This window comes from Leiobunum rupestre, chromosome 1, assembly GCF_980474605.1.
Source record: "Leiobunum rupestre chromosome 1, qqLeiRupe1.1.hap1, whole genome shotgun sequence".
In the NCBI taxonomy this organism is placed as follows: Eukaryota; Metazoa; Arthropoda; class Arachnida; order Opiliones; family Sclerosomatidae; genus Leiobunum; species Leiobunum rupestre.
The window spans coordinates 48,952,552-48,972,228 of record NC_143384.1 but is presented as its reverse complement, the minus strand read 5'-3'; the positions used below and the strand labels follow the sequence as shown (position 1 = coordinate 48,972,228).

General features: G+C 35.8%; 1 protein-coding gene across 1 annotated transcript; it reads right to left on the bottom strand.

Annotated features, from left to right (window-relative positions):
* Nucleotides 1-10,456: 10,456 nt before the first annotated feature.
* LOC149963158 (uncharacterized) lies at nt 10,457-17,840 on the bottom strand. Its single transcript, XM_090164784.1, has 3 exons — nt 17,775-17,840; nt 11,278-11,740; nt 10,457-11,235 (listed from the first exon to the last, which is right to left on the bottom strand). The coding sequence occupies exons 1-3, from the start codon at nt 17,838-17,840 to the stop codon at nt 10,457-10,459; spliced, it is 1,308 nt and encodes a 435-aa protein (XP_090020910.1).
* Between the last annotated feature and the right edge of the window lie 1,837 nt (nt 17,841-19,677).

Below are 19,677 nucleotides of genomic sequence, written 5' to 3'. Positions count from 1 at the left end.
CTAAGTTGTCTCTATCCAATACTGAAGCTAAACGAGGTAAATGAGTTAATTTAATCATATTTTTACAGACAATACATTAAGTAATTATACTGAAACGATTATGATCAGTTTTAACCACCTTTTTATTTTTGATAACCTTTTCCCCCGAAGAATTAATTAATGTATCAAATAATTATGCTGAAGCGATTATGAGTAGTTTAATCGGTATGTAGGGAATAGAGCGTTTTTTAAAACAGCATTTTGTTGCAACGGCGCTTTGTGAAAACAGCGGTTGTTGAAATAGCGTTTCTCAATACCACGGTTGGTCGAAAGAGCGTTTTGTTTTTTGGTTAAGCGTTTCTCAGTAGAGCGGTTTGTCAAAACAGCTTTTTCCATAAACAGCGTTTCTGAATATAGCGTTTCTCAAATTAGTGATTTTGAAACAGCGGTTTTGGTCAAGACAGCGGTTTCTTAAAATTTATATGAATTGACGATGGAAAATGTATAACATACATATGAACTTCAGGGGTTAGGTTAGGTTAGGTAAGTTTGCAATACTAACTATCGGCAGAAACCATTAGGTAATGAAATTTGCCGAAATTCCAGAAAAATATGTATTACAATAGGCCTATATTATTAGTGCTATAGAAAGCAGCGCCGTTTTGGGAAACGCTGTTTCGACAAAATAAGGTTTTGAGAACCGCCGCTATGACAAAGCGCCCTTTGAACAATTTGTTGTTTTGGGAAACGCTGTATAAAGAAACGCTGTTATGACAAAGCGCCGTTTGAACAATTTGTTGTTTTGGGAAACGCTGTATAAAGAAACGCTGTTATGACAAAGCGCCGTTTGAACAATTTGTTGTTTTGGGAAACGCTGTATAAAGAAACGCTGTTATGACAAAGTGCCGTTTGAACAATTTGTTGTTTTGGGAAACGCTGTATAAAGAAACGCTGCTATGACAAAGCGCTATTTCGACAAAACGCTGATTTGAAAAACACTGTTTTGGAAAATGCTGATTAAATAAATGCTGTTTAGGAAAGCGCTGTAGTCCCTACAAATCGTTTAATCATCTCCTTACTAGAAAAATAAATAATATATTACATAACTATACCGAAGTTAATATGAGATGTTTTAATCACAATTTCTCCTAGGAAATTGATTATTATATTAAATAATTATACCGAAGCTAGTATAAGCATTTTAATCAAATTTTATCCATGTCATTAATATTTTAAATAATTAAATAATTACTATTTATCTAAGGTGTTATGACTGTCGTGGGCAGTGGCGTCGCTAGGCTTTTTTAGGCGGCGCTTGAGCCACTTGTAATATTTTAGAAGCGCCACCTAAAATTTTATATAAATGACTCCTAAAATGAAGCTATTGCTCCTACTAAAATTTCCAAAAAATTCTAGTAAAAACACCAAAAGTCTGTTCTGCTTCGCTCTTGAGTTTTTCAAATGTGTCGTTATATACCTTTATTTCTATGTTTACTGGCTACTCTCGTAGTTCTCCTATTCTAAGCAACAGGAAATTATTATTATTTATTCTTTGAGGGAGGATTCGAGGATTGCGCCAACTTCATCTGAATTTTGGCGAAATCTTGGAATTTATTTTCTCTTGGAAAAAGTTGTCCCAAAATGGTTCGTCGAAATCTTAACTCAACGGCCGTTTCTGCAGGGTTTATGGCTCCAAACTTGAACCCCTGGCGACGCCACTGGTCAGTGGGCTAAATTAGAAGTGGGGACCATAAATAATATTATAATTAAAAGGAAGATTGCAATTAGCATAATAATAATTATCTAATTTATTTAAACCTCTTAGTTTAGATAGCTACCTCATCAGTATAGATTATTGAATAAAGTATTAGCCATACGACATCTACGAAATGTCGATATCAGGCTGATGAAGACTTGAAAAATGGAGGTTGTTATGACGTAATAGGGACACAAGGAGTAAAGTTGACCCAATAATTCCGTAAATTGAATCTACGATAGTAAAAGGGGCCTCAATATATTCTCAGGATTGAAGTATCGGGAAGTAGACTCCCAATGTTAGTGCCGCCTTGGCTTGTGAAAACAATACGTGCAACGTTGGACTTTATGTGGATCAAATATTGCACATTATTACGGGATATATTGGTAGTTAATTTGTCTATTATTGTACAATATAGCATCAAATATATTTTAATTTTGGGACTCAAATTGTCCAAAATTGGGAGGTGATGCGTCCGATATTGGAGTTTAATTCTTGTAATATTAACTATTTATTTGTCCAATTTCAAAAGTTGTTATGTTCAACATTGGGAGGCTATTTGTCCGATATCGAAGTTTAATTCGTATAATATTAACTATTTATTTGTTAAAATTTTCAAAGTTTTTTGGTCCTGTTTGATAGTGAACACTAAACCCATCAACATCTATTTCTAAATTATATGATTTTGGAGCTGAAAATATTCGATATTGAGCAATAACTTAAATAATAATGAACGAACAAATGTTTAAAATTATCGATTCAATAGATTTATTTCTTTAGGTAGTACCGTCCAATACATAGTGTTGACTTTAGACAATGAACTGTTAGAGCGCCTTATTTCCTTATTTTGATTTAAAGTTACGCTATTAAATTAAATGTTCACTACAAGGTCTTAAATTAGTGTTACAATTATGTTTCAAGGTAAACTTGAAAGAATAAGTGAAGTAATAATTTTATTTATAATAATAACTGGTTAACAATGTGTTCCATTGAGTTCGATAGTTTAGAGGCATTGAGTTGGAAATAAATAGAGGTACAACTAAATATGGCTGGCGTGGGACCAATTTCGTTCAATAAAGAGATTTTATCAACTTTATCGTTCTACCGTGGCGGCATCTGTCTCTAGTGGTGGCAACTATATTGCAATTGAATTTTTTCGCGAATCGGATGCGAAATTGAAATGTATGACTACTCGTAACAAACAAATCTTTGAAGTTGTTTAAAATTAATTTTATTCTGTGAACACGATCCTTTTTAACTCAAGTAACGTGAGTTAGCTAATAATTATTTACTTTTAGTCATATAACTTTACAAAATATAGATAGCCCTACCCCCTAATTATAAAGATGAATTTACATATATCCACGCAAACACCCATACACGTAAACATAAAAGGACAAGCTTCAAGACATAGAGTAACCCACTCGCATAGAGTGGCAAGCCTTATGGAAGCGCATGAAACATCCATCCTAACGGGCCAGCTTGTCTTCGAGGCGTGAATAAATATAGTCCGAAGAGCGATGGTGTTGATTTTACATTTTTTAGAGTATAAACTTACTTTTTTAGGTACATATTGTACATTACCTTTAGGTCAACTTGTTTATTTCACGCCTCGGAATCAAGACGTTGCATACGAACAGTGTTAACAAGTTTCGCTGATGCTTCCACTCTATGTGAGTGGTTTACTCTAGGCTTCAAGACTTATAGTTATAGATACGGAAGTTTTCATTTTTAGAAAGTAATAATTTATAATGAATTTAAAAAAAACATACGATAAAATTTTTGAAAATCACATCGATTCTATAATCGATGGCGCTATTTAAAGGACCAATATTAACTCTATTTTAAGTTTAATGTAAAAACTACATAATGAAATCGCTCCGTAAAGATATCAAGAAAAAGATAACGAACGTTTCGACCTATTAATTTTGAAATATTTAAACGATTGTTTTGAAGAGTGTTAAAAATTAACATTATACTAAATATATTTAAACCTAATTAAGATATGAATACAATTTTTAAAAAATAGGCAACGTTATCAATCGTAAACAAAAAAAATTCGAGATTTTCAAAATAATAGATGGCGCGTAAAACTTAAAATTTAATTTCAGTTAAAGTTTGACAAGTTATATTTAAATGATGATATTTTATACTTACAACTTTTAACAATCATGTTATCGTATGTTTAATTAGCTTCAATTTTAATTATATTTTGAGGAAATCCATAAAACTGAACCCGTGGAATTAAACCAAATAGAAACTATATTATTTTTGTGAATTTTAAACAATTTGGGTCAAGACCCCGTTTATATTAGCAAACCAAAAACTATAGCCCAAGCATCAGCGCCATCAAGTAGTCGAGGAAGGAGTTTTTCGTTAAAAAAGACGCTCCCGACGCCGGTTGGATGGTCTCAAAGACTATATCAACTATAGCTATATTAACCCATTTTAAGTTCTATAAACCAAAGATAGATGGCAGAGAAGTGCCACTCTTTTAGTTCCTGCCGCGAATACTACGTGGTGCTAGGTGTTAAATTGTCAACCTTTCTACGACACAGAGAAACTGTAAAATAATACATTTCGAGCGTAAAAGAATCACCTCTTCCCGTATTGGGTGGGGTAATGACGGGGGTTCACTCTCAGCCGCGTATATTGGACGCTTCTGAAAACGATTGAACACAATTTTACCCAAAATCGTGTAAAGAGAAAAATTTGGATTACTGGTTCCCAAATTGAACAAATTTGTACCTATCGTCCTATGTTGGCACACTGTGTGCAATTTTAGACTTGATTTGGAACCTTTTTTCTAAGAGTGTAGGTAGTCGCAAGCTGGGATCGAATCCGGCTCATCTTGCCGTGAGGTGAAAGTGCTAACCACTCCGCCACCCCACCTACAGTGCTGCAGGGGCATAGGAACCGGGGGGGGGCAGAAGGGCAATGCGCCTCCCTAGAATTTTGCTGAGAGGGGCAACTAATGTTATTGCCCCTTCAAATTTTTGGTCAGTTGAAAGCTTATAGAACCTCAACAGTTTTTAAATTTCAGTCTTTTCCAGCCAATTTACAGTAAAAGATTTAACTTCAAAAGATGGAGTATTGGAAATTCCGTGCCCAAACATTTGTATTGATTGTGGTTTGGACCTCACCCAAAGTTAAAATAAGTACCATAAATTAACCCTTTTATATGGCCTGAAATCTTGCCAAAAGTTTCTGAAACAATTGCGTAAAACGCATCAGAAGGTTTTTGTGGAAGTCTTCTTTTAATACACTGAGATTGCATAATTTATTTATTTTTAATCATTGTGAACTTCTTATTTCTTTTGGGTTTTTGTGTAATTGTACCTCTTTCCTTTCATTGACTACAACGTTTTACAAGATGCTTATTATTTTATGAATATGATGATGATGATTGTTAATTAATCAATCTTCTGCCATTTTCTTTTTACCTTTCTAATTTTTCAATAGCAAGAAATATTTGACCTTTATTATTAGGTTTTTGGGAATAATTGCATATTTATCAGATTGGTTGAAATTAATTAATGGTTAGCAAAATTTTTTTTGGAATGGGGAATACTATCTGCCAGAATGTTTTCCATGGCATATTATGTAGCTTATTTTAATAATTATTATTGGTGGTTTGGTAAAATCTGAGCAATTGCTCTGACCAGAGCTTGAAAACCAACCATGCTGTTGCCCTTATTTTTGTGTTTGGGCAGACCCTGTTTTCTCCTTTTGTTGAACTTTAAAAATATTAAATATATGAAAACCTACTGTATACATCTACATACAAATGGAAGATCAATAGTTGCAGAACAAAGCACAAATATTATCGGAGAACTGTACTAGAGTTATAATCATTCATTACAAAACTAATTTATTTTATCACTGATTAATTTTGAAAACAATTGTATGATTTAGTGAATTTTTGGGTAGTATAACCAAGGGAAAGTATTTTTTTGACAGGAAACCACTACTTTAGAGAGTGGTTGAAATAATACTTTCCCAAGGTGAAAACTAGAGCAAGACTATCTTATGAACCTCTCATTCTGTCTATAGGAATAACGTTACTATTTCGTTGTACATGTTGAATTCATTTGCCATGGTTTTGATTGATTTAAAATAACAAAATTAGGTTATAGACCTTCATGCTGAATTATTATAAGAATATTAAAACACACTTTCATTATATGCATGAATAAATACATAATGTTTTTATTCATGCATATAATGAATCTCTTCAAGAACCAGGAATATCTCACCTAGATTTGGGAAAAGTCGAATAAAAAGGGATGAAGAAGACGTTTTTTCTATCTTCGAGTTACTAGAGAGTAACTGGGACAATCCTTTTGGCGGCGTTGCATCCGACATCGTAAGTCTTTCTACTGGTGCGGAAGCAACGAGTGAGGTTTCTAAAGACCTTCTTTCCGCTGGGAGAAAAGGCGAAGAAGCTTACCAATTATTTTTGGAAAATCGATTGAAAACCCGAACCGGATTTCACGACCCCATCAAAAAGTTCAATTTAAAAACATTCAGCTCGATGAAAAAGAACATTTTTAAGGGGTAAAATAAAGACATTGTTCTTAAATATGCCCATAGACCTTTCGCAAATATGGTTTTAATAGCTGATTACCGAAAACTTAATATGCAAGAAGTTTTTAGTCATCCGTTAGGCCCTTTGCCCTGGACTCGAGCAAATCCGGATGGCACTTTCAAAAAGACCAACAAAGTTGCTCTGGGCAAGTATCTAGAACACAAAGTAGCTCCAGCTGAAGTAATACCTTCAACGAATGCTTCACTAATTGATGCAATGGCCCTTATCCAGAAACTTCAAGGGGATAACCATACCCCATTTTCAAACAGATTTTCGACGTTGCTAAAAACAGCAAACGGATAGACGTAGTATTCGACGTCTATAGAGAGTAAATAGAAGATCTGGGGAGAGTTTGCCCTTTAGCCAAATTCTACCTAGTCACAAAATTAAAAACTGGAGGCGCCTTTTGTTATGTACCGAAACCAAAAACCATTTAATAAAATTTTTAACGGAAAGCTGGAAAGATCAAAATCGAGGAGAATTGCTCGGAGACGTAGTTATGTACGTCACATGCTTATACAAATGCCTTAAAATAACAAAACATGATATAAAAGAGAACGAGGAACTGTGATGTAGTCACGAGGAAGCTGATACACGCCTTCTTTTACACGCTCAACACGCTTCCAAAAATTATTCAACTATAATATGCATTTCCGATGATTCCGACGTTCTGGTTTTATTTCTCACGCTCTCCTCTCAGATAAAATCAAATGTTTTTATCAGAAGAGGAACTCGGGCTCGCGTGAGAATGGTGGATATTACAAAGATATCCAACGCTACCGGAAATGAACTTTGTGAAGCTCAACTTGGTTTTGCATTGCTTTACTGGATGTGATACCGTAAGTTCAATGGCTGGTCAGGGGAAATTGAAAGCGCTCAAAATTATTTCCAAAAATGAGAAGCTAAGGTCCGTCATTACTGGTCTTGGAGACAACTGGAACATTTCTGAAGAAACAATAGCGGGAATAGAAGAACTAACTTGTCTAGTGTATTGTAGTAACACAAAAATTAAAAAAGTCAATACACTTCTATATCAAATCTTCAAATCTTCAAAGCTAAAAAGGGTAACTTGGAATCGGGACAGCTACCAACTTGTCTGGATACGTTACAGCAACACACTCGTCGAGCAAATTATCAAGGTGGTATTTGGGAACGAAGCCTTGAAAATTTTCCTGATATTCCTAACCCGACAAATGGCTGTGGTTGGATAAGTGACGAAGAAGGAAATCTGGAAATAAATTGGATGACAGGTTTACCAGCCCAAGAGATGTAAACCAACGGAATGTACATGCATTTTAAACGGACTCAAGTGTACATCAGCGTGTAAATTGGCAAACTGTTCGAACGTGGTGGATAATGTTGAAATCGATTTGATAGGTCATGAAGACAGTGACTCATCGGTGGCGGCGTAAGAGGGGGTGAGGGGGCGGTCCAACCCGGGTACCAGGGTAGCCAGGGTGCCATCGGAGAAGCTCGAGGGGGGGGGCAAATCAGAACGATTAAACTTGAAGAATGTTTTTGGGCTCGAGAGGCGGGGCGCTGCAGAACGAAGGACCCGTGAAAAATTCTGCACGGTCCTGGGGGTGTCACAAAACATTGCCGCCCCGGGGTCCCAGCCTTCTTAAGCCGCCACTGTGACTCATGCAACAGCGATGAGGACTAATTAGATTGTACTTAAAATATTATATAATTCATAAATTTAAAATGTATAATATATTTAAAATTTCGTTCCTAAAATGGGTGTATTTTTTTATTTTTCACGTTTCAATAGAGCGACATTCTGCCATCCCCTTTGACGTTTCTTAACGTAGCACCACTAGCGACTAGTGAAATACCTTAAAATAACTATAATTAGATAAAGAATACGTTTTGTCCGTTAATAAAAATCTAGGTGGCGCTGTTTAGTACTGGGGAAGCCAAACGTAGATGTATTACGGAGTAAAAATGTGTTTTTTGAATTTAACAGACAAACTAATCTATTTACGATAAATATGTACAGAACATAACTTGAAGAACAGATTAATATCTTTCATATTAGGCGACTTAGGTACGACCGTTTGAAAAGATGTTTTCGACGCCATCTTTAATGGGGCGCCATTTTTAACAGCTGGGCGCTAGAGGGCGTAGGCAAACGGTTCCTGACTCCGGATATACTACTGTATACTAGATTTTTTTTCGTGTATCGTCTGTATCGCGCCATTTTTTTACATGTTTCGCTCCGCCATTACAGATCTGCTGAATTCGGGTAGCTTTAATGTTATATTAAAGCGAGCTATGTGATATTTTCGCCTTTATTATAAGAAACAAATATCTGTGATATGAATTAATGTATTTGTGAATGAAATTTTGAACCATGGAATCTGATAAAGTAATTAAAGTTAAAAAAGGTAAGTTTATAAGTGAAAATTTGTATCTTTAGACTTAAGCCTTGGCTGGCTTAGGATTTGGAATACAACCATTAGTTATTATTCTTTTATTGATAAGGACTAGGAGATACAGAAGTGGGATTTCCAAACCCAAACAAATTGACCATTTGGGAAGATGATATGAAGCAATGGCCATCTGTGACATTTGATAAAATACATTCCTACCTCATTAATACTAGAATAACTGAAGATAAAGATGGATAATTTAAATCTTTTAAGAGCTTAGAAGGCTACAACTATTTACGGAGTGGATGGGTAGGGACCATTTTCCATCACATGCATAATGACGTTGTCGTAATAAAGAAAAAAGTAATTCCATCTCAAAATATCAACAATGAGCAGCACGAACCATGGGTTGCCACACTAAAGAATGGGACAGTGTTATCGGCATCATGTACTTGCATGTCTGGCTTGGCAAAATGCTGTAGTCATGTTGAAGCTTTGTTATTTAAAGTTGAATATGCCCATTTAAAAGGACTCACACAAACTGGCTGTACGGATGTTTTAGCAAAATGAAATTCTGGCACTCAAAAAAATATAGTTCCTACCAAGATTAAAAATATTCCTTTTTGTGCACCAAAGAACTTACCTGTTCCGAATGTAAAGATTTCAAAAATAAGAGACATTTCAAATTCTAATGACCAAACTCAAGTAAGACTAGCAAGTTCTCAGCAATCTAAACCAATGTTTACAAGCCATGAAAATCTTAAAAAACACCTATTATCTAGTCCTTTATCAGTGCTTCTTCAAGACAAATCATCTTTAATTTCTCAAACACTGAATAAAACCGTAAAAGTTGTAGACCAACGCGCCCAAATAAATCTCAACCACACTTGTAAAAGTGAAACTATTTTAGATGAGGAAAATATAGTCATATTAAATTGTCAACGTTGTAGGGTGTTCTATCAAAAGTTAATAGTTTTATCAGAATTTTAAAGAGAACATTTAACAACTAATACAATTGATCAATCGGGTAGTGCAATATGGTCTCAAAGTCGTATGATACGAATAACTGGTTCGACTGCTAATAATATCCCTAAGAGGGAAACTACTAATCCTCAAAATTTTCTTCGTACAAAATTGGGTTTCAAGAAATTTTCTACAGCTGCCATGGAAAGAGGAATTCTCCTTGAACCAGTCGCTCGTGAGCAGTTTAAAGCCATAACTAGCTATAATGTTATTGAAACTGGTACTTGGATTTCTGAATCGGAACCTTGGTTATCGGCTAGTCCTGATGCAGTAATGCAAGAAAATTAATTAAAAGCGGGAAATATGATGTAAGAGAAAAAATTGATAAGAAAGGCGAAACCGAATTGTTCTTAAAAGAAAGTAGTGGGTATTATTTGCATATACAAATTGCGATGTTTTGTACGAAACGACACTACTGCTTCCTATTCATTTACAGTGAAGAAGATCCTGTAATTTTAGAAATTACATTTGATCCTAGCTATTTTTCAAAGAAGCTGAAGTTACTAAAACAATTCTATTTCACCACAATGTTGCGTTACATTGAAGAAATGTACAGCCATAAAAATCTAGTATTAAAAGAAAATGAAAAATTTTGTTCTGAATAAATTACATGTTTTATTCAAAATGAATGCAAACAATGTAAAAAAAATGTTCAAAATAGAAAAGAATTAAAATACAAAGTAAATGTGAAACATTTTTCTTGGTTATGAATGCTAATTGTCAAATAAAAATTTACATTTAATGAGATATTATTGGTGACTGTAAATTACAAAGTGCAGCACAAGTAATAGCAATATCATCTAAAACTTTTAAAGTAGTTACTGGTAATATCTGCTTAAAAATTCTGAAAGTTTTCCACCTGCCAATGACACGCTCAACGTGAATTCTAACTGAAGCAATTTTTCTAGATCTGTGAACGTCTTCAGCTGGTAGCTGTTTTTTCCCCTTAGTGAAAGCTGGTATATTTAATCTGGCATAACGTTCACTCAATTCTTCTTCAATTAAAAAACCACGATCACACATTAATTCGTCACCTGGTAAAATGAAATCTAATATTCCACAATCATTGGTAATAAATTTGTCACTAGCACGTCCACCGTATCCGTCTGATACAAACATAATAAGACCATTTGGTGATATTGCTGTTAAAAATTTTGCAGTATTTTTCTTTTTATAATTACTATAAGTTAACGCTTTTGTCAGATGAGATCTAGGTCGATCAATGAATATTTCTGTGCAGTCTAAAATGGCAGTCGTGTTAGGATACTTTTCTTTAAATGCAGTTGGCATGTTTGTTTGAATAGTCTCTCTTGGTAACCAAACTACCAGGGGTTTTAATGCAACTGACATTTTTCTGATCCATGTATTAAATATGTTGCTAGCAAGGCTTGTTGAAATACCAAATCGTCGCCCTAAATCTCCAAATAATGATCCAAGCCTGAGTCGCATAAGTACTAGTAATATTTGGTCAGGAAGTGGAAGTTTGAAAGGAACATCGCATCCACTCATCAATGTAACTAATCGCAAAAATAACTCTCAATTTAAGCCAGTGAAAAAACGACAGTCAGCGTTGTTTAAGTTTCCACTGGAAAAAGATGGAAAGTCTGTTTGAGTTCCAACTGAACATGAATCAAGTAGAGGTTTACAATATGAATGGTCAACATGTAGCACATATTGCGTGGCTGATTCTTTCGTTTCGGGTTTCACCGAACATGAAAAATCTTTTCTTACTATAGAGCCAGCATTTCTTTCTTTCTCATCCCAGTTTTTACTCATAACTGTTTGCTCTTCAAAAGCAGATTCATTATCATTCGTGATGTTCAGAAGAGCGTTACTATTATCTGAATGATCGGAAACTTCAATATTTTGTTTCTTGCTTTTTGTTAAGCTATCAGTCACTATAGTTCTCTTTAAAACTCGTCTTGGTTTAGGAATAGATCCTACAGATTGATATCCAAGGTGTTTAGTTGGTATTTTATTTCGATTATTAATTTGTTCTTCTTCAAAATGAAGAGAACACACCTAATTAAATATAAGACTTCAATAAGTTTAAATCCTTTATGAAAGTTATTTATTGTTACTTACATATGTAAATTTAGATGGTTCAAAATTCTTTCTGTTAATAGCTTTAGTCCAAGCCTGTTTTAAATTATCCTCTTTTGGTAATGAATGAAACGAATAGGGAATCAAACATGGGCAGTCAGAATGAAGCCAAGGCTTACGTTCTTCACGTAGGGAATTTTTCCATTTATGTAATTTTTTATTACTGTTTGAACAATTATACACTGCACAGTATTTACCCGAAGAATTTTGGTATGCCATTTTATAAAAACCACATTAATATTAATATAGATTCACAATCGAAAAAATTTCATCTCTAACAACAAGACCTATCATTGAAAAACATAATAGCTCGCGGGAAACTTGCAGATCTGTAATGGCGACGAAAAAAAATATTTCATGTAGACACTAACGCCATCTAGTGAGAATAAAAAGCGAAAAAATCTAGTATACAGAAAATATATTTTCGTTTGGTCAGAAAATTTATTGTCGAATTTTCACCTGGCTCACGGACTAATTGTATAACTAATCGGTGTTTGGAAAACATTTTTTTTAATTTTTTTGTGAATTATACTGTTTCATAGTTTCCACTTGCCTTACTTTATTCTAATATTAACGTTTTTCCTCAAAAAGAACTTGTAATAGCTCATGAATATGGACATTCAAATGAGTTTGATGGAGTACTAGCGAGGGGTCGGACATTTGCCTGTTTTGTGAACGGGATTTTGGATTTTTAAAAAATCCAGGATTTTTTATTGTGGATTTGTCATACAAAGTCTATAGGAGCAAAATTGGTGGATTTTGGATTTGTGGATTTTTTTCGAAATGCCAACCCCTCGAGTACTAGCCATTTTGAATATGCTGCCATTCTGCAGAAAATATATTAAAGGCCTAGAAAAAAGCCTTACTGACAATGTTGAAAATCCTTAAAGGCATAGGTTTTATTCTGCCTGTCACCCTTTAAATTTACTTGCCTTCCAAAATATACCCTGGTAGTAGGCCAACGTGTTCTGCTGATTTCTAACATAAGTTCTCTAAAATTGTTTATAATATCTGAAAGTTTAGGTCAGGATTTTTCAGAAGGGGCAAAAACGCGTCAAATTTACTATTTGAATTTTTAATCGAAATAGTTATTGCACCAATACATGAAATTAAACAGTACATTTCTTGTGAAGCTAAATGCAAATTTATTCATGAACGTTTTTAGGTAAACAATTCAGGGAGCATGCCCCTCCCCTGCCCCACGAAAATAGGAATACTGTTGTGGCAATATTCAGTATAAAACTCTTGAAATATGTCACTCTTTATACCACTCTTTACATAATTACTTAAAACATTGTCAGTTTTATCATACTGCTATTAATTCTTAAAACAATATGGCAGCCTTTGTCGACTTTTTCGAAATAAAATTTGGATTACATTACAAAGCGGTTGTTAGAGAAAAATAAGGGTGGTGATTTCGAAAAATCGGGTTTGAAGTTGATTAGATTACGTATTTTTTGTTTAGGGGGTGCTAAATTCAATATGGTGGCAGTGTTCAAAATTTTGATAACTACTTTAAATTACCATATGTAAAAGTAGTTCGTAAGTAAATCGAAGGCGGATAGTTAAAAACATCTTGGTCTCGAGTCGATTAGAATATTAATTTTTCCCTAGAGGGTTAAAAAGTCTTAAATATTAATTTTAGCTATTAAATTCGGACTGAGGTTAAATAAAGTTTCAAAGAAAAATTAAAATTTTTGTTTTTAAACCAGCAACATTATAATACTTTTATTTCCAAATATGCAAAACAATTTTTGTTACTATTACGTTTGACTTCTTTTTTACACACTTGATACACACACAATATCCAAATGTATTGTTCCTAAACTTTTAATTGGAAACCCTCCATACGCTCTCAAACATGTTCTTCCTTTGTGTATCTTTGGCTGTGGTTTTATCCCGCTATAGATATTTATAGGAAGCAGATTTGTTTGGGCTCCTGTGTCGATTTTACAAGGTACATTTTTGTTTTGAATAGATACAACTTCGACCCAATCTTTGGCAACTTTCCCAATTGTAATTTCTCTGTTAGAAATAGCTTCTATGACGAAATCGTAATAACTCGTACCAGCCTCTATTTCGCCTACTGTAGGTTTAGTTTTACAAGCTTTAGCCCAATGTCCTTTACCGTGACATTTGTGACATTCATCTTTATACGCCGGACATTTTAATTTTTCATGTTTACCCAAACAACGAAAACATTTTTCCATCCATTGTTTTTTATCTTCCGGTTTGGAGCGTTTTTGCTTTGTAGGTTTGGAAGTTTGGTTCTGTTTCCCTTTATCAAGGACCCCTTTCCTTTAGGTTTTCGAGAAATGGACTCTATTTAAAGCATCTACTTGTACATGCGCTGATGTTGATACATTGTCAGACCAAGTTTTTAATTGCTTCGTTAAATTTTCAGAAGCCGGACAGAGAGCCATCGCCCATTGGTAGGTCAGATCCACTTCCGCGAATAGCTGTTTGCGAACTTACTACGACTCCCTTTTTTTTGTCTGACTTTTTATAAGTTTGATAGATTTTTTGGCTCGTAAATCTTTATTTTTGGCTTCTTCGATTTAAAAGAGTAGATTTTCCCGCGGAAATATAAAATTCGAAGAGACGCAAAAGGTCTTTGATGTATTGCACCTCTCCGTCGTAGAATAAAAATTTAGATTAAGTAGGTTCGTTGTAGGGGTTACAAATCAATCTCAAAAAATAAAAAAAATGTGTTTCGAATTTGGTTTACTTAGTTGAATTTAAATTCTAACTTAAAGTTTACCTTAGTTAAAATCAAGCAGAGGATGATGAAAGTGAGCGGGCCGATTGTCACAAAGAAAATGAAAGTGACACTGAAAAGAGGGTTTTCTCCTCTAAGGGAACCGCGTAACCGATAGAGGGCGTCAAAGGTGATCATTTAGGGCTAGTCGTAAGCTTAAATATAAAATATCAAATAGTCTACGGTGGAAGTTTTCAAAAAAAAATTATTTATTATTTATTTATTTATTATAAGTGATGAAAATGGAAGTATCTAGACGGGTAGTTACAATTTAGAAATTTTGTTATTTTTATTTGGGCAGAGCCTCCGGCAGATAGTAATGAAATTTAATTTTTATATTTAACGAATTTTTAAGGGTTATGGCAGTCTTAATATTATTCCTAAATCAAATATGGGTACAACCTTTGGATTTCTCTTTTTGAATTTTTTATCTACTCTCTTTCTCTCGTTTGGCAATTCTTCCTAGCCCTCTCTCGACTATTAGTTGCCTTCGCGCAGAGTTTAAATCTTAGTTCAATGACTCTCTTAATACGGGAAAAACTAAGGGGATTAGGGCTCAGTTTAAGGTTTACATTTACGTTACGAAGTACTAATTTTATTCATAATACTAACGGGACCATTTACCTAAAGTTACCAAGGGTTTTAAATGAAATAGTTCATATTTACCAGAGCTGCCAGGGGAAAAGTCCATCGATGAGTACTGTAACAGGATTCAAGACACTCCCTCGTGCCAGAGATGGTCGCTCCTTTTATATCCCTTGGGATATGTTCTGGAAGCTGGTATCGCGGCTTGGGGGTTACGTTAAACTCATCTGCCACGATACTAGCCAATTAGCCTTTCTATTAGTGACAGAATAATTTTTAAAACCAATAGTAATGAGATTTAGGCCAGATGAAATTTTAACTATCGAATGGTGGTCAGCTTCCAGAACATTCTAAACTATGGTCAGTTTCCGAGACAGACTGAGTCTCAAAACGCCCATATGGATTGGGGAATTTAAATTTTCGGACCCAATGGTTGCCAGGCAACAGCCATTTCGCGGCACTTTTTCGAATATATATTTTATAGTTCGGGGTTTCGGCGCTAGATGGAGAAGTTTACAGGTTTCTTTAAGGTTAGGGGTATTACGCAATAGGTCAAACAGGCTAGTTGAGAGCTTTTGAATATTTAGGTTGTAATTTGTAAACAAAACGAAAATAAAGTTAATTGGTTCAGGTAAATTGTAATTTATCATTTAGAAATTTATTTTAAAGGTATTTATTTTTAAATTTTCTATGTCAAAAATAAGAAAAAAGACATGGGTTTGTAACAAACTTTATTATTGCGCACCCCAAAGACAATTTGGTCCCTTATAATGGACTGTAACCCTTCAGATTAATTTTCCCCCGTATCCTTATTTTTTTTTATTTTTTGTGCTTTATTTACTTTTGTTATTACATTATTCCCCCCACTCTCGGCCATCTATAGTAATTGTTAAGTATTCATAAAGCCCCATATGTCAAATTTCTTAGAATTCCGAGCTCTATTTAATGAAACTAATCACAGTATTAAATATAAATTAAATTTAATGATAAACTAAAAACTTAAATAACTTTTGAACGCTAAATACGAATTAAATATAGTTTATAAATCTTATAGAACTTAATGAACCCCAACTATAAAATATAATATTAAAATATTTAATTAAACAGGGTAATTAATATAAATTATAAACTAAATCCCTGCCTTCAGCAATGTTAAAATTAAGAGCCCTTGACATATGGAGATAATTGGTGTCTTTTTCCTCGTTTTATTACCGTGGTACAATACTTTCCGAGCCGTACCCACCCACGTTTTTCTCAGAAATTTGTCGAACTAAACCAGTAATATTCCCTCAGCTCACAGCGATCCCATGGAACCCTCGTCATGTTAGCGGGCCTCTAGCCCACTATCAGGTTACCCGGATCCAACAAAAAGCGCACGTTTTCCAAGGCCAGGTAATAGGTCAAAAGTGTGCCTGGACATTTTCGCTTGACAACTAAATAAAAATAACCTCGTGATTTCCTGGCACTTTCTCCCCCACAAACACTGACAAGGAGAGTACCCGAGGTTTTTATTGCCGATTTTTTTCAAAGTCGGGCGTAATGTAGACTTATATGAGATATGAAATTTCCCCAAAGGAGACGTTGCACTACCCATTCGTTTTGCTATAGCAACCGAAAATGTTTTTGATCACTTAAAACAACAAAATCTCCATTTAAAAAAGCATGGGATTTTCTCGGTTTCACAGGGTCCTAGCAAGAATGTATTTATTTATTCTCAGGGAGAATGAATATGTCGAGATTATTTTTGGCGTTTCTCCAATTCCACCCGTTGGGGCCCCCGGTATGCTCCTCCGCTTTAATAAAATCAAATAATACTGCAATCTCATTGGTTCTTAAAAATTACGTTTTTCGACGCGATTAACGCTGCTGCGAGGACGCAAAAAATAAGACCGCCTCCTTTCCCCCCCCCCCCTTAGCGTGACGGGGTTAGGGCCTCAAAGTGTCCGTCGATAGTTTCGACATATTCATTCTCCCTGAGTATAAATAGATACATTCTTGGTCCTAGCTACGAAAATTTTGAAAAATTTTGAAAATCACGAAATGTGTAATTTGGACCACATTTAGGTAAATATCATCGAGTTTGGGTAAATTGAAACATTTTTAGGGTAAATTTGTAACAAATTTTGGGTAAAATAAGGGAAAAATCTTATTTTGGTTGTAAGTGGTCAAAAACATTTTCGGTTGCCATGGCAAATCGAATGGGTAGTGCAACGTCTCCTTTTGGGAAATTTCATATCTCATATAGATCCACATTACGGCCGACTTTGAACTAAATCGGCAATAAATACCTCGGGTACTCTCCTTGTGAGACCCCCGCTATCACGCAGAACCAACCCCAAGGGACCTTTCGCGGTCAGACAACGTCATACGTCCCATGACAGGACACGAGTCGTGGGTGCACCAATGACCCAAATAAAATGGGAGGTCACCAATTGCTTTTTGTTCTCAACTCCGCCCTAAAATCCCCGGAACAAAACCAAGAGACAGAGCCCCAAGGAGACAGAACTGGACAGAAGTCTGCTTTTGCGAGAACTGGGCGAGAACTGGACAGAGCTCGGCTTGTGCCAGAACTCGAAAGAATTCTGATTCTGGAGATAACTCAACTTGTACCAGGAAGGAAGGAAGTCCGCCTTCATTACCCGGAGAACTCGGTTTCTCTGGCAAGAGAAGGACCATGTCGAAATAAATAGAAAATAATGCGCGATGAAGTCACGCTTAAATAATAATTAAATCGTTGCCACCCTCATGATCGAAACAACCATCACTGACTACCTAGATGACCTACATCCAGGGCATTCCGACCGGAATAGCATAGTCCGAGCAGCCATGAATCTGAGAAGTGTAATGCCCTCAACACCCTCAAATCACCTGTTGATCACCCAATATCTAGCCATTCCGAGAGAAGAAACCCAGATGACCGAGACCGATTCCCTCGCCTAACCAGATGTTTTAGACTGAAACCCGAAGTACCTACGCCCGCTTGTAAGAAGTTCGTCGTCGTCATCCGGAAATCCCTACCGTAATCCGGCTCGTTAGTTACCGTAATCTGGGCATCCGTGCCGTAAGCGAGACGAACGGACAGTTTGGAACTGTCACCGCGAAACAAGAAGTCCCCCGTCAAGCCCCTTCAAGAAAACGCGTGTGCGTGTGTCTTGCGTAATTCGGAACCCCGTAATCCGGAAGCTCCCGTAACCCGGACTCCCGTAATTCGAAGAGCAGCCACGAATCAAGTGATAAGTAGAAATTTATCATAACCCCCCCCCCCCCCCTTGTAGAGTACCCAGGGTCGAAATATTGACCCCTATTGTTCGAGAAAAGGGTTTAAAACAGCCCCCCTCGAGTTTGAGAGTTCATTCTGCTCCTTGAATTTATACAGTTTGTATTATATTCTTTCGTTCACATTGTACCCTCGTTGTAGCCATTTTTTACCTCTCCGAGGGGACTTTGTACCCTAGGAGGGGTTATACAACCACCGTGTCTGTCTGTGGGTCTGTCTGTCAGGCCTGCGAAAGCGTTCGCATTTTCGGGGCAAAGGGTAATCACTGCGTACCCAGTTTCTTAGAATCAGGGAAAAGGTTTTTCCAAAAGCGCCCTCTTTTTGTCATTGGGTGTTGTATAATTTCTTAATCGGCCGGGATTCGAACCCGAGCCCTCTTGCACGACAGGTGAGCGTTCTACCGCAGAACCACGGATACAGTTACGCTTCACTGAAAATTAAAAACTCTTCCGAGGAGAGGTATATTTTGGCTTGCCAACTTGTTTTTAAATAACATTGCCATTGTTTAATTGTCGAATCTCAAATTGTAGTATCTTAATTGTAGTGTTTGTTATTTAGTGTAAGTGTATATGAAAAAGCTAAAAGAACCATAAGGGAGATGGCCTAACCATCACTAGAAGCAAAGTAAAATTATCCCCTCATTTCTCCCCGCACTTTGTTAAATAAAGATTTTATGATTGATTAAAGACAAAGGGTTTCCATTCTGAATTCGAATCTCCCCCATTTTTTTTTCTTTTTTCTTTCCCCCGTATGTAACCCCCTCTCTCAGATTTAATTCACGCCACGAAAGGCCACGACTCGCATTTTGTCGCCATCTTCCCCCGCCTTGGTGAATTAATATCTTTGAGCAAGGGCTAGGAATATTTCCGTCCATCAATTGTATGACGATTTCCTATAAAAAGGTTGCAGGACTCTTCCAATGTACCGTAGTTACACGATTTTGCTTTGAGTCGAAGGTCAACCACATACTGTTCTATAGACTCTCCTTCGTTTTGTACGCGACAACGAAATACATAGCGTTCATGAGCCTCGTTAGTCTTCGGTGTGTAATAAGCCTTGAACTCTGCCACTACATTGTTGTAGGTCTTATCAGCAGGCGTAGCAAACGCAAATGTGTTATATACATCAGTGGCCTCTTGTCCCGCAATTGTCAAAAATAAAGCCAATTTTTGCTTATCTGATCTCGGTGTCGACGGTTCCGTGGCCATCTCGTAAAGCTCGAAACGTTGAAGAAAC

Excerpts from the sequence above, each read along its gene's own strand:
- LOC149963158 (XM_090164784.1), bottom strand. The coding sequence starts at position 17,840 with ATGGTCCTTCTCTTGCCAGAGAAACCGAGTTCTCCGGGTAATGAAGGC. Across the intron at positions 11,741-17,774 it reads GCGGACTTCCTTCCTTCCTG|GTGTGTTCTCTTCATTTTGA; the intron begins GTACAAGTTGAG and ends ATATTTAATTAG. Across the intron at positions 11,236-11,277 it reads CTTAAACAACGCTGACTGTC|TTACATTGATGAGTGGATGC; the intron begins GTTTTTTCACTG and ends TTTTGCGATTAG.